We start from the raw sequence: 15,686 nt of genomic DNA, 5'->3' as shown, positions 1-15,686 counted from the left end.
CAGGTTGTTTTTTGACATCATGATGTCTACAGGTGGGAACAGATACTTACAGGAGGTCCTGGATATCCTGGATCACCGGCGGGACCTGGAGGTCCTGGATCACCCTACACAGAATAGTTCAAACAATTTGAGCGATTGAAAACGCTCTCCAGTGTCATAACTGAAGTAATCAGGAGACTTATAAGCCACTCAATCATATTGTATGACTCAGCAAACCACAGAAACCTTAAAGATACTTTGAAACTTTTTTTTCAACAATGCTGTAGTAAACGTGTGGTTAGGTTTAAGAAAAGATCCTGTTTTGGCATAAAATATGTGGTTTAAAAGGCCCAAATCCCAACAGGAAAAGCACCAAAGTCTCTGTAAAAAAACAACCATTTTTCATCCTCAAAAGCCACTGGACACACAGCGATAAGGATTTATCATTTGAGTAATAATGTATTGGACTGGCAATAAAATGTTTAACACTACAGCATGAGTAAAACATAAATACAGCAATGCACCAGATCTAAAATGCATCATCAGAAAATAAACACTTCCAAAAGACAATACTGTACAGTCAGTGGTGAAACTCATTCCTGTACTTCATGATTTTATATTAGCCTATAAAAGTAAAAGTAAAGAATAATTAAAAAATAACAGTAAACAAGAGTAGCAGAGTGTGTAACAATTGTATGAGGTCAAGCATGGAGCGACAGGTGCAGAAATTATCTGCTGCCATCTGGTGGTTGAGGTGAAAGTTGCAGCATCCAGCATTTCATTAAGGACTTAAGAAAACAGATGCAGTAAATTTATGCAATCATAAAACCGTTATGCTTATTTACTTATTTTCATTTATTTTGGCCTTATGGAAAAATTTCCCACAATTTTCATTTGTTCACAGTTTCCAAAATAAAATCAGGCCAGTTTGGACTTTGGTTGAAATCTGATTTACATCAATTTTGTTGCCTTACAATTATTTAATGTAACATTTTTTACTGACACCTGCAGCTTTGTTGGAAAACAACTTTGGCATTAGGGGAAGACGATAAGGTGATATATTCTGTTGCGGTATATGTCATTTTAAATCACAATAACAGAATTTATTTATAAGACTGAATCAAACTAATGAATGCTTATGTGTTTAATGTAAGACTGGTATTCAAAGTGTTACCTTGTCTCCTCTCTGGATTTCTGTCTCAGGTGGTCTCTTCTGTTCTCCCACCTGCCCGGGAGGACCAGGAGGCCCTGGCAGACCGGGTTCACCCTGTGTTCATACATCAGATAAGATTATGGGTTAACTTTTAAGCTTCTTACTACTATCAGAAGTTGACAATCAAACTTTGATACCAGTAACGCAATAAATACCTTCTCTCCTTTAGGTCCTTGGAAGTTCAGCCCCATGTTTCCCTGTTGGAGAAAGCAGGAAAACAAGCTCTCAGTTTCAGGAAATTACAAAGAGGATTCATGTAGAGCAAAAACGGTCAATGTTTGAACTCACCTTTGGTCCAGGCAGACCTGGAGGACCTGGGCGACCCTGGAAACCAACCGCAGATAACAACATTGTTGGACTATAGTTCACTTTAACCACTATTCATTAAAATAAAAACTAATCAGCAGTTATGTGATGTTTTGCTGCAGCAGCATTCTTTACCTCAATACCTCTGGGTCCTGGAGGGCCGAGTGGACCCTGTGAACCGGGGGGTCCAGGAGCTCCCTGTAAACACACACAGAGAAAATGTTACACAAAGCTTCTAAAATTGACTCTCAGGGTTACTTTCCAGTGACAATAAATCATATACCAGCATTTAACAGTATTATTATGAGTGTTTGAGTTTTTATGGATATAAAAAATCATATATTATCATATTAGTTTTTACACTGTTTGTATAAGAGATCTCATGCCTAATGTTCATTCTGAAAAACTGAGATGGTTTATACTAAATGTTTGGTAATAATAACTGGAGATGTTTCCATATAATTTTTTCCCCTTTAACAGATTCTAAAACCTGAACTTGATCCTAACTGGAGCTATAAGATGTTTCCAGTGTCAAATATTGAACCCAAAGACTCTCCTAAAGACAGCCTGATATATTTTTTATCTTCGGAAACTTTGGGATCTTATTAGAATTTAAAATAGGTTCAAAACAAGTAAGGCTTCACAGCATGATTTCCACAAGGTTAAAATACACATAAACTCACAGGAGTGCCTGGCAGTCCAGGTAATCCCACTGCTCCTTTGTCTCCAAAGCGATTGGTGGAAATGATGTCACCTGGGTCACCCTGCAGAGGAGAAAAACACAACCAGAGCAGACAAAATGTCAGCGGCATGCCAACAAAAGGCGAACATGCATCCACTATTACTTTGAGGCTTGTTATCTAAAGTATTAAGACTCTATTTCTCAGACTGTTTTGTAGATTTGTGATCAAATAAAACAGCACCATCTTGTGGCAAAAACACAGAAATCAAACTGTTTTGTATTATAGGACAGACTTCAAGTCATAAACTTTTCATAAAAAACAGTTTTATAAAAATCTTCTTAATAGCTGATGTAACAGAGTGAGAGTTTTGTGTTTCTACCATAATGACTGCTTCAGCAAACACTGACACATTAACAATTTCAAAGATTTTACCTGTTGAAAAGTTTATAATTTGAGCCTGAAACACTTCATATTACTATGGACAGACAAAATAATTATTGAGAAGTATAGCTAAACTTTGGCTGTATGTTTATTTTTTAATTTAAACTGCAAAAGATTAACACAAAAATAAAAATAAAATAAGGAGAAAAAATAAAAGAATAATAATATGACAACACAAAACAAATGTCTAAGTCCATGTATTTTGGGGGGTTTATGCACTTGATTATTTATTTTTTTATTGATATAATTTTTTTTTCTTTTCTGTCTTGGATTGGTTTCAATAGCTTGCACCTCACTCTATCTAACATCTCATTTCATTTAGCTGGTACTTTTCTCCAAAGTGACTCACAATAAGTGCATTCAGCCATGTGGATACATCTCCAAAATTGCAAGAATCATCAAGTGTTACCTACTTGTTTAATAAACCTAAACACCCAAACAAGTGTTTTTAGTTAGCTGGGCTGATAAGACCTCCTGAAGCTCTAATTGGTTATATAAAACTCTATAAGAGTGATACAGGTAAAGGTTGTCTCACCCTAACAACACACTCACCTTTTGCCCTGGCAGACCAGGTGGACCCTAAAAAGGAGAAAAAGAGGAGAAGAAAATGTTCAAGAAGAACATTGCTAAACAGTCTGATAACACACAAACTTTCTCTTGAATGCTGCAAACTCACCGGCCGTCCCTGCTGTCCGGGGATTCCCGAGCTTCCTGGGAAACCCCTCTCACCCTGGAGAGCAGAAGAACACACTTAATGCAACATCGCATTTAACGCACACGTATAGCTAATATATTTAAAAGAAAAATGCATTGGAAAAGCTCGTAAATGGACCTGAGGGTAAGATTTTTTTGTCCATAAATGCTTATTTCATGGCATCACAGAGGTTTTACCACCATGAAAAATAAAACAATCTTGCAAAAATCACTAAGAAGGTAAAAAAAAATACCTACTGTACATTTAAAATGTTCAATATCAGTACTATGCTTTGAAAATATATCAGAAGCTTTGGGATTTTTAGTGGGGTTTTTTTTCTTGTTTGGCAGAATTTCTGTCTTTTCAGTTTGCTTTTGTCATTTGTTCCTTTTTTATCAGATACCTTTGTCCCGTTGCATCCTGGCACTCCTCTCGGGCCTGGAGGTCCATCCTGCCCTGGTAGACCCTGAGGAAACACAAGTAAACAGGAAGTTACATCACACATGTTTCTGAATAATTTCAACAGGGTTTATGACAGGAGTGGACTTCACAAATTACAACAAAGTCATTTATTTGTTCACACCTTTTTTGAGTATTTTTAAGTAAAATCAGTAATTTTAAAAAGTATTGCACTTTCGTTACAGAGGAAAAACCAAAGTGACATAAAAAGTCCTGAAACTGTGAGACTGGAGCAAATGAATGAAACAAAAGAATATATATAATAAGTCAATATAATAAATAATGGTGTTAGCATTATTGTGACTCGGAATAAGTTAAAAAACAAAGGTTGCATCTAGCTTAATTAATCACTGATTTAATAAGTTGAACCTGGAGCAGATTGAGGAGAACTTTGTGTTGCACAAGACATGTGAGTACAATAAACAAACTCCTGATAACTGCTGTAACTCTCTCGCGTCAATGTTGCTAGGCAACACAGTGTTGCATGTTAACACCAGTCTTTATTTATACGTGCTGGACCCACTGTGGTGTCCAAAGCTGTTTTTAATTTATTGTTGTCATTTTTGTTTAATTATCCGAGTTTTGTTTGGTTTTCTGGTTAACTCTTGTAAGGCGGAAGAAGGCGGTTGTGTAATTGATTATCACAGTGCATCTATAGAAAATAAATTTGTTTGTATCATCATAAAATATATTTTTTTCTTTACCCTACATTTATTGTCTTTAGAAAATGTTTACTCAGATTTTAACTGACCCATGTTTTACTTTTTCAAAGCACATTTTTATACAAATGTATTTAAAGTTGCAGTTCTTCTGTATTCACTGTAAAATATTCTAATGCTTTTTCCTTGCCTGCTTCTTGATAAGATGATAAACCTTTATTGATCACCAGAGGAAAATTCAGGTGTTGTAGCAGCATGAGCATGGATAAACAGAGAAGTTAAGCAAAAAATAATAATAAGAGGTATATATGTAAAAAGAAAAAAAGATGAAAGGGAAACTTACTGGAAGTCCTGGCGTTCCTGGAAATCCTGGCAATCCAGCTGGCCCCTGTTAGAAGTAAAAACATTTAAAAAATCAGTAATTTAAATTAGAAAAGCTGTAAAATATGTCAAACACAGAAGATCCAGCTTGTAATTATTATATAATCTCACTGAGTGTGTGAGATTTGGTGAGATGTGGACATCTGCTGGTCAGAGAGGAGCATTACAGTGTTCAGATCATGCTGGTGAATATACAGGGAAAATTAACAAAACTGAAATTAAACTCTTTTTACTAAACCCTGGGATTCATGTGAATGCAAGAGGAGGAACAGTGCATTATTTTGAAGTATTTTTGTGGAAGTGGGTGTTTCTCTCAGTGTGTCTTTAAAGTGAAGTGTGATGCTGCAGTTTGCACGAGAGGGGACATTAAAAAGTTATATACTCACTCTTATTCCTTTTGGACCATATGGTCCTTGAGGTCCGTCGCTACCCTGAGAGGAAGAACAGACATGAAACTGGATTAGATAACTATCTTTAACGTAGCTCTGTCTGTTGCATCAAGAATATAAAACTGCTCTGTGCAGAAAAAAGTTGCACTGAAACGCTTCATCAGATTCTGCGTTTTGTTTACATATTCAGAAATTTGTTGACTAGGTTATACATATTATATTAAAAGGGAGGAAATATGGAGATAGAATATGAAAAAATTTTCTTATACTCAGTCTTGTTTTGCTATTGATACCAGAACTTAGATTTTTCCACCTAATTATAAGAGCATATATTACATTTATTTGGCATTTTATATATTAACATATGAGACTATAATTTCTACCACAATCCTTACTAGAAATGCCAAAAACAAAATGAAGCTTCTCCTCCAATCTTTCCAACTTTTCCTTGATCTGTTTCAGTAAAACCTTGTTAAACCTTTTTTTATATTGGCCTCAAACCCACCTTCTCTCCTCTGGGTCCAATCGGCCCCTCAGGTCCGGGGAATCCTGGGACTCCTGGCTGTCCGGTTAAACCCGGGAAACCCCTCTCACCCTGCACACAGTCACAAAGAGACAGTAAACAAACAACATCTATACAAATAAGGGGTCAACAGATTATTGGCCTGGCCGATTATTGGGGCCGATAATTGGCATTTTGCCGATTATCTGTATCTGCATTTTATTTTAATAATCGCCGATAAAATTAATTGATTAAAAAGGGCAAAGAAAGTGTCAGGTTATCATCCTCATTAACTACAAATAATCGGTATCAACTCCAAAAAAACAATAGCGGTCTTATCATCTCAACTGTGCTTTTATTATTCACTTCAAAATTGCAGGTAATATTATTGCTTGTACTCCTGAGGCGTAAAGGTTGGACACTTTTCCTTAATATTTCTGGTAAATGGACTTATACTTGTATTTTGGCTGGATGAGCTGCGGGTCGAAACAACAACCTTCTGATTAGTTGACCGCCTGCTTTAGCTCCTGAGCCACCCAGGTGGCAACCGTGGGGCAGTTTATTTCAGACAGTTTACATCTGAATGTGAGTAAGAGTGTTATTACTTGCATGTTGTGGTCTTCCTAATATGACAAGTCAAAATGTCTGCTGTGAAAAAAGGCCAACTGGCTCATTTTATCACAACTGAACTTTGCTACCATCCACTGAACTTTCAGCTGCATGGCATTTATTCCGCCGAGGTCAATTGCCCTATCTCACAATGTTAACAATAGTGAAAAACATTTCATGTAGCCACACAGTAATTCGGATCTACTCCAAAATTTCATCGGTTCCCTCTTGGCTAATGCTACACCCTTCCACCAACTTTCAGGAAAATTGAGCAAGTACTTTTTCCAAAATCCTGCTAACAAACATACAAAACAAACCAAAATCAAAACCTCCTTGGCAGAGGTAATAATAGAAAACATGTTTTCATAGGAGAAAATATAATTGTTGACAAATATTGCACATTAATAAACATTCAGATCTGCTTATATGTACATTATGATGTGATAAAGCACATATTAAATGTATATTATGTGTGCATTGTGTCATTTTTCCCCCCACCTTGCTTCCTTTTACTCCGCTGCAGTCACATTTGGATCCCACACATCCATGGCAAGCCTGGTGGAGGATAAGAAAAAGAGAGATGAGGATGTGTGCTGTTAAAAATTATTTAATTTATTTGACTTGTATGCTTAACAACCTTTTATAAGAGTCTTGTGGCCAAATTTGGTGACAAAAACACAGACAGAAAACTTTAAAAAAGCTATTGAAAAGAAATAAAGCACATAAGGATGTTGCTGCTGAAGATCAGCCTGTGGACATTTTTTTGTAAAATCAAAGTTGATCAATTGTTCTAAATATTACACATTTCTAGTGAGTCAAAACGGATAGCGTAACTCTGAAATTCACCTACACCACTAGAGGGTGCTCCGTTATTTCGCTACTGCGTGCTTCTGTGTGTTCATCCACCCACAGAGGAGAAAGGCGCATGGATTTTCCTACACTGGCTCTTTGATAATGACATGCAAGGTCAGCAAGAACCAAAACAAGAAGCTAACCTCACATAAAAAGCTTTTATCTAAAATAAAACAAAATTATCTGCAAAAAAATCTGTTTTCTCAGCAGGAAGTACTTTTCGAGGGAGTAAAGAGTGAGAAAGTTGTGGAGAAGAGGGTTAAAGGAGAAAGAGGAGACAGGGAGGGAGTGGGAGTGCCAAGCAGTTGATTAACTTTTCCCATGCTTGTTGATATAGCGAATGCCAGACGGGCATCGATTGCACGCATGCCAGGCAGTCAGGTTGTGAGAAAGACAGGGAGGCAGAGAGCGCACGAGAGAGAGGACAAACGGGCAGACAAGTCAGCATTCTTCTGTGTCTACGAAAACCTTTTGTGTCTCCATATTTGTGTTGATGGCTTTCATGGAATTACTGTTTTAATGGTCAGTGCAGACAGTAGGGTGGTGACTCATTTTTAGTGTGAAAAATGGCAAAAAATCATAAGAAATGCATGTTATAATTTCCCAGAGTCCACAGTGACGGCTTCAAATGTCTTGTTTTGTGTGACCAACAACGCAAAACCCACAGCCGGTCAATGTAAAGTGATATAAAACACATCTGAGAAAGATAAACCTGCAAATATTTGCGTCAGTCGATCTAATAAAGTGTTAAGAGCCCATTCAGAGGTGTGAAGGGCTTCATGGGTCAGGTTCTAAACTGGGAGACTGGAGGCGAATGTTTGGCGTCTCGGCCCAGTAATTCCCACAGTGAGATCATTTGAGGGAGATTGTTTGTTTTGGTGACAACATCCTGACTCCCAAAACAGCGTTACCTCACAGGCGCAGAGTTTAAAACTAATGACCGGGAGGAATCTCCACGGACATTCTGCACGTAGGGATGCAACAATCTCACTTTTTCTCATTTATTATGATTCTGTGCACACAGAACTGATTACACCTGCCATATAGTGATACATGGATCAATAATATGCATCAGTGATTGCTGTGGCTTTATAACTAGAATGGGCAGCTTGTTATGGATAAATCATATATTATATTATTTTATAATGGCATTGAAAAAAAACTGTATATGTGGATCCGGCACAGTTGGCAAATGTCTGATCAATACATACAGTAATAAGTTTATCATCAGCAGTAATTAGAGCTGTAACTAATGATGATTTCTTTTATTAAGTTGCCTTTTGTGTTCTCCGTTATTCAGTTAATTAATTACAAAACCATAACATGAAGAAAGCAGAAACTTCTCACATTATTGAGGACTATTTTTGACATTTTTGCTTCAAATTATGGTCAATTATGATTGATCAATTGATTAATCAACAAATATTTTCAGTTCTTGCATCAGTGCGAACAGATTGGTGAGTTTTACACAGACTTTTTAACAGAGTTTGAGAAGAAATAATCAGTAAATCAAAACAATTTTGATTCGTGCTCATTAATTTAAATGCCAAACAATTTCTGGTTCCACCCTCTCAAATGCAATCTGAAGATATGTTTGGGTTTTTGACTGCTGGTCAAACAATTCAGTTGGCTGCAATCTGCAACCTGACCAGCAGATGCCACTAAATCCTGTACATGGCTGATTTAATGTAATTGCCAATTTTCAACCAGTTATGTGTCACCACAGTGTGAGGAGTGTATGCATGTATCCTTTTAACTGCAGTCCAAAATTGCAATTATCTATTTGTGAGAAAACATTGTTAACAATGTCAGGAAGGACAGTGAGAGGTAAAATCAGCTGTTCACATCTGAACCAAACCATATCCAACAGTGTAAATCTTTTACGTCTTTCTCAATTGTGACAGTCTGAAAAAAACCGACATAGAAACCTCCCCGCCAGCCCTTGCATGCATTTGTCTGTATTAAGTTACCTCGCATGCCTGTATATGCATTTCAACACTTTGTGTGGATACACCATCTGGCCTCTCAGCAACTCTCACTGACAACATTATAACACTTTCAATGGCCCAAGAGAGGCCAGTCAGTTATCATTTGCAATGATTATTAAGCAGAAATTTCACATATTTGCCAGTTTCAGGTTCTCAAACGTAACAATTTTATGCCTTTTTAGTGTTATATATCATTTAAAATGAGATATATTTAGGTTTGTGCTTATTTATCAAACAAAACAAGCATTTTAAAGAAGTCACATTTGGGATTTTTTACATTACTCTTCTCTGTGGCGACTTCCTGCAAGGCGCAGAGTCTAAAGCAAGGCACCATTCAGAGCGAGGTTTGATGGTTTGATTCCCAGTGAAGCCCTCGATGCCAGAAAGCATAAACTTGTCACACGTCAGGAGTTTTTCGGATTAAAGGATCCACAGAATGCCACATGTTGGCAGTAAACACAAAACGTGTGCTAACTGTTATCTGCAAGGTAGAGGGGTTACCACCAACACACATACACACACACATGCCTGAATACACTTGCACATGGGGTGCCAAGTGTGTGTGAGTGTGTGGATGTGTGTGTCGGTGTTTTTACAAGCCCTGAATCTCCAGATTAGTCTCTGGTCTGCTTCAGCTCAATGCAGTCTGCTCTCCCACGCCCAGGCCTGCAGCTCACACTCTTTTCACCTCCATCTCTCTCTCTCTCTGTCTCTATCTCTCCATACATCTGTTTTCCTGCCATCTCTCCTGGTGCTGCTGTAAGATGAGCCGCTGACTGAGTTTGCAACATGTTCTCATCCCAAATCGTCAAATACCACTGCTTTGTCAGTGGACCTACACGGAAAAATATCTTGTCAAGTCAGTTTTGGACGTTCAGGGACAGCTAGGGCTGTGATGGTATGGATTTTTTGTCACTATGGTGCAAGACAGAGCAACGTATCTATTATATCTCCTTATACAATCTTTCTCGCTCTTACATTTGTCGCTGGCAATGTTAACAACTGCTGCAGCCTAGTGCGTATCATATCACCATGAAGGGTGCCTCTGTGCATCTGTATCGACTGGCAAAGCAGTGGTATTTGATGGGTTAGGAGGGAGTTTACCCATAATGGTAAAAGACAAGTGATATCAAGTGATAAATTATGGTATAACTTCTATCATGATACCATTAATTTATATTATTAGCCTACATTATGAATCTAATATACTGACATTGAAAATGTTCCATAGTCCTAATAAAGATATGAACACTGCACAGCTTTGTTTGATCCTATAGTACATTTCGTTTAGTTCTCATTTAGCTGCAGTGTGTTTGAATTATTGACCTTTAGGGTTAACAAATAGACTGAACAGAGCTGAAATTAACTTGTTTAGCCCTTTTGAAATCGGATTAAATTGGTTTAAGTTCTTGGGGAAAAGGCAATAAGCGACTTATCAAGACATGGTCCAAAAAACAGCAACAAATGAATATAAAAAGTAAAATTAAGTGAAAATAGGCTTAACAAAAATAGAAATAAACAACAAAAAATAGCTGTGACATCATCATTTAAATGTGTAAAATTTGTATATATTAAAAATACAGTTTTCTGGACATTTTTTCCTTTTTTTTATATAATTGTCTACTACCCCTACCATAAACGTTTTTTTAAATTTCAAGTCATTTTCTTTTTCATTTAATCATTTTCTTTACTAATATCTTGAAATTTGTGGGAAAATTGCCTGGTGGATCATTGCATTCTTCTCCCAAAGAAATCAAACCAATTTGATCAGGTTTCAAAGGGTTAAACAGCTTGTGAAAGGGGTCTCAACATAGCACAAGAAACCCCATTCTGATTCAGGTTTTCACAGGGTTAAAATCTACCTAAACACAGTGTTAAAAGCATCTTTCTCTCTCTCTCCCCCCACAGCACTGCCGGGGCATGTAATCCACTTAGAGAGGTCAGTGAGCTGCAGATATTTGCTCCACTCCCTTCGTCTGTATCTGTCTTTTAGCTCTCTCTATCATTTCCCTCACTCTCTCCTCACCTCCGTCCCACTTTTTTTTCCATCATGCCAACCCCGGCGATCCTGCCTGAGGGGAGGAAAAGCCCCGACAAGCCCCAGCCAGCCGCTCAGCACCACTGGAGGTCCGTGTAGGACAGGTAATAACAGTCAGAGGCATGACGGCACAGGTACACAAGGAGGGGTGGATGTGCAACACGTACAAGCTGAGGTCAACAGTTATTGAGCTAAAGCAGCCTAAATTTATGTTCACACAGTCTAAAAGTCCACTTTGCGGGATTTAGGGACAACTCTATCGACAGAAATGGTGTATAATATTCATAACTAAAAAACTAAACTAAAAAAGAGTTGTTGTCTAGAGCTGGTCCTCTTCCACTGTTGTTTCTACAGGAGCCCACAATGGACAAAACAAACTATGGCTTTAGATCATACGGCCATTCGCGTTTCCATAATTACCCGCCGGCCACCATAGTTCTCAAACTCACCGCTAGATGCCACTAAATCCCACATGCATGGCACTGCTTCCCCAAAAGCCCCCTCATATATGTCTCACACCAGTTATTTAATTAACAAAAGTAAAACAAGTCACAATGTGCCGTTTGTCCCAACAGCCCAATCTTTCTACCACTGTCTTGTCCGTTTGGTCCTGTTTTGTCCATCCAGTCCCGTCCTGCTTGTCTTGTCCGTCTGGTCTCGTGCAGTCTGTGTCGTCCAAACATGATGTATAAATGCATGGATCAGTCAATAATTATTATTCCAATATTTCTGTATTGAATGCACCATAAAAAAAGGTATGTTTATATGCATGACACTCAGCTACGGGGTCTTTGGCCTGAAAACCGTTGAAGACCCAAAAACATTAAAGTAATACTCACATTACTGCCTCAATAATTACAATTCAATCCCTAAGTAAAGACTCGTATGCAGGACTTTCACTTGTGAGTATTTCTACACTGTCGTATTAATACATTTACTTAAGTCAAAGACCAGAGTACTCCCTCCATCACTGGTAAGCAAAAAAATGTTGAAAACGTGGTTGATTTTTGCGCAAAATATAAATAAACTGCATTAAAAAGTGAGATGAAGCTAGGTGTGTACAGAATGATGGAGAGGTGAGCCAGGTGAAGTGAGGTGAGGAGGGGAGAGGGAGCGGAAGGCATGTACCCTGGGATTAGACTGGCGAGACTGGAATTCCCCCACTCATCAAAGACTGATGATTATACACTTACATATACACACTGCCGTGCCCTGGTTAGCGCACAGACACAAACACACACACATACACACACACACACACACACGAGGACACAAAGACATGCACACATTTGCATTCATGCAGCACAGAAACACACGTAACATTAATAGACAAATACTGTCATAGACAGTACACACAGCTGCATACACAGATTGTTCTTCTATCATTAATGTGCACAAAAACAGTACATGTGAAACCCCCTACAATTTAACCACAACTAATAACTTCTGCTTTTCAACACTCATCACAGATCAGCAATCTCAAACCGCAATCTGGAACAAGAGCCAGCATGTTTATACACACACACACACACACACACACACACACACACTCACACATGCAGGCTATATATACAGTATATCTCTAGTCTTGACGCAACATAACTTTTTCTTCTGTTGTGTTTTCTGTCTTAATGAGTCTGTAATATTTCTGACCACATACATTACAGATATATTTGTATGTATAGCCGAGGCCCTGGTTACACTGGTCACTTCATGAGTCTGAAATCAGAATATAATCCAATTTAAACATTTTTATTCACACTTTAAATTAAAATAATCCTCTACTAGTCCCACAGAGAGGAAATCTGCAATACTAAAGCAGCAGAGGAGAGTGAAAAATACGAAACATCAGAATGAATGGCTAATTTCAGATTATTGCATGTAGGAAGTATAGATATTGCACAGTTTAGTGTATTTTTATACTACACCTGAGTGAGTACTGATGCCATGTCAAACACTTCCAAATACGGTTCAACTCTTTTCATTTTAGAAACAAAGTTATACTTTACTTTCTACTTGGCAATAAACCTGATTCTGTTTTTGCCTGCCTACCTTTAATGGTAAAAATGTGGAAGATTCATTCTAAAAAATACTTTTATTACATAAGTTTATAATGTTAGGGTCTTTGCTGATATTTAAGAGATGCGAAAACAGAGTTCGCACACTATGCTCCTATAAATATTTTATTAAATTATCACGATATGATGTTTCGAGCTTCACGCTCTTTATCAGTTTTTTCATATCTTCCATCATCTTTTTTTCCAGCACCTGTTTAACATCAAGGTGTGCACGCTTTGCAAACTTTTCCTAATATTTTTCATTTTATATTTGCAACCTTTTTATGCTGCAACTGCTGCACAACAGTTTTCCTCTAGGAGAAACTATTCTGTTATCTTTTATCTTATAACTTTTAGCTGTTTCTTTAAGGATTAAAATATGAAAAAAGTATTTGGAGTTTGGAAAATGTAACTCCTGACAATTTGATGAAGAAAAACTAGAAGATTACATTGCTATTATGGTATAATTTATTGGTTCAGCATCTGGGTGTATGTGTTCTGCTACTTGTGTTGAATATCTGTGCGTTTAAAGTGTGTGTGTGTGTTTCCTTGCTCTGAAGAGTGGCACACCAGGCTCCGAGCCGCTGCCCTCAAACCGTTGATCCCTTTCATCACCGCTGGACTTTGACTACTTCAAGGTGCTGACACCCCGAGAGTGACGACCAAACCAAATATTTTCACTCTGACAAAAAAAATTTGACCATGTGTGTTTTGACTAACTGGCTCTTTGGAGGAGGAAGACCCCCGACTGTCTCACAAACACACACACACACGCGCGCACACACACGTGCACACACACATACACACACACACACACATACACACACAAACTCCACAGTGCCGGTCCAGGAATTCCATTGATATTCCCAGGAATTCTCTTTCCTCTAAAAACAATTTTCTCTCCTCTTTTCTCTTTTCATTCGCCCTAATGAATGTTGACCCCAAGTGACCTCCCACTGAGAGATACACGCAGGGAGCACTTAAGGGTTTTGAGGCACCAGACCTTATTCATTTTGTAAGCAATTTAATGTTAGAGGCAGTTTTGTGTTTGTTTTTGCTCCGTGCAAATACCACATTAACCACAAACACACACACACTTTCTAGGAATTTCTATAACCTGGCCATCCAAATGGGACTTGTTGTTAATGTTCTGCGTATGTACTGGAACACAGGAGTCTGTTAGGTCACCAGTAATAAACAGCAGCACAAAACAGCGACTATAAACTAGAGAGATGGGTATCATTTTGAAAAAAAAAAATACAAAACCAGTAACATTAAGGTGATATAAATACTAAAAGACTTCTCTTGATACCTTTTTTTTTCTACCTTATTAACTGTTATGTGAATGATTGAAACCTAGCACACAAATCTGCCGACTATAGCCTGACCAAATTTTCATTTGTGTAAAATCCAAGTTTACTTTCAAACATTTTGCATCATAAATACACTTGACTATACTCAACTGAGGTAGCAGGCCAATCACACATCACATGAAACTAAGCATTTGTGGTTATTGGCTGCAAGCAAAACCATAAAAATAATCTTTTTTTTCTCGATCTGGATGCAAAAACGATCAGAGCAATCACATTTTCAAGAACACAAGTTGTAAATAAGCACTTGTAGTCACCATATTGCAAAATATACACTGCTGATCTAAGAGTGTTTGTTCCAGAAAATGTCCTCACGTGGATCTTGTAAACAGGGGAAGGTTGAATTCTTTCCCCTGGGAGATATAACAACCCACCCCAGCCTAGCCCTTTCAATCCCAGCCGAGCCCGGCCCTGCCCACAGGTTTAAACATGCCTCTCTACCATCTCTCTGCAATGCTCCACATACATCACCACTTGGCACGGTGCTTTGTAGCTACGGGCAACAAGAAATTAGAGAGGGGAGCGGCAGCTTGCCAGCTGAATACCTGGATATGTGTAGCCTGGGGACACACTGAGAGACAGCAGGTAGGAGGAGGGAGGAGGGAGGAGGTGACAAAGAAAGAAAGAACGGCTTTCTAAATATGCTTTAAAATCACGCTGATAAGATCATGTCAGTGTTCATCAGAATGTGAAAAAAAACAGACATGTCAATGTGGTCCAAATTGTTGTTCTTCCTTTGGACTCAAACGGTACAAAGCGCAGCGGTGTGATCAGTCTGTTTCATACAACCATGAACATTTTTAAGGTTTCAGTGGAGCGGTCACAACATGAGGCGCTCCAGCAGAAGAACAAAAGAATCTATGTTTAAATCAATCCCTTTGCTTTTCTTTCATGTTCCCTTCGACTGTGAAGATTTGTCTCAATCTGTGTCTCACCAGGTCCTGTAAACACGTCCAACTGTATCTCAACCCATATTCCCACACTGTAAAATCTGACAAGTTGATTTTATCTAAAAAAAAAAGAAGCCTTGGTTAATGTTTACTGCATATTGAAGTGTTGAAGTGTG

General features: G+C 38.1%; 1 protein-coding gene across 1 annotated transcript in view; it reads right to left on the bottom strand.

The window, feature by feature from the left end:
• col4a5 (collagen, type IV, alpha 5 (Alport syndrome)) overlaps nucleotides 1–15,686 on the bottom strand; it is a 53,355-nt gene that overhangs the window by 24,364 nt on the left and 13,305 nt on the right. Inside the window, exons 2-14 of the mRNA XM_042512581.2 lie at nucleotides 6,814–6,870; nucleotides 5,710–5,799; nucleotides 5,202–5,246; nucleotides 4,778–4,822; nucleotides 3,720–3,782; nucleotides 3,299–3,352; nucleotides 3,175–3,201; nucleotides 2,182–2,262; nucleotides 1,634–1,696; nucleotides 1,481–1,516; nucleotides 1,348–1,389; nucleotides 1,154–1,246; nucleotides 51–104 (exon numbers count right to left, since the gene is read on the bottom strand). Coding sequence (XP_042368515.1) covers nucleotides 51–104; nucleotides 1,154–1,246; nucleotides 1,348–1,389; nucleotides 1,481–1,516; nucleotides 1,634–1,696; nucleotides 2,182–2,262; nucleotides 3,175–3,201; nucleotides 3,299–3,352; nucleotides 3,720–3,782; nucleotides 4,778–4,822; nucleotides 5,202–5,246; nucleotides 5,710–5,799; nucleotides 6,814–6,870 — 750 coding nt within the window. The remainder of the gene's footprint in view (nucleotides 1–50; nucleotides 105–1,153; nucleotides 1,247–1,347; nucleotides 1,390–1,480; nucleotides 1,517–1,633; nucleotides 1,697–2,181; nucleotides 2,263–3,174; nucleotides 3,202–3,298; nucleotides 3,353–3,719; nucleotides 3,783–4,777; nucleotides 4,823–5,201; nucleotides 5,247–5,709; nucleotides 5,800–6,813; nucleotides 6,871–15,686) is intronic.

This window comes from Plectropomus leopardus, chromosome 23, assembly GCF_026936395.1.
Source record: "Plectropomus leopardus strain MGB_pleo_1.0 chromosome 23, ASM2693639v1, whole genome shotgun sequence".
Lineage (NCBI taxonomy): Eukaryota > Metazoa > Chordata > Actinopteri > Perciformes > Serranidae > Plectropomus > Plectropomus leopardus.
The sequence above is the reverse complement of the archived record's forward strand: the minus strand, read 5'-3'. Positions and strand labels throughout refer to the sequence as shown.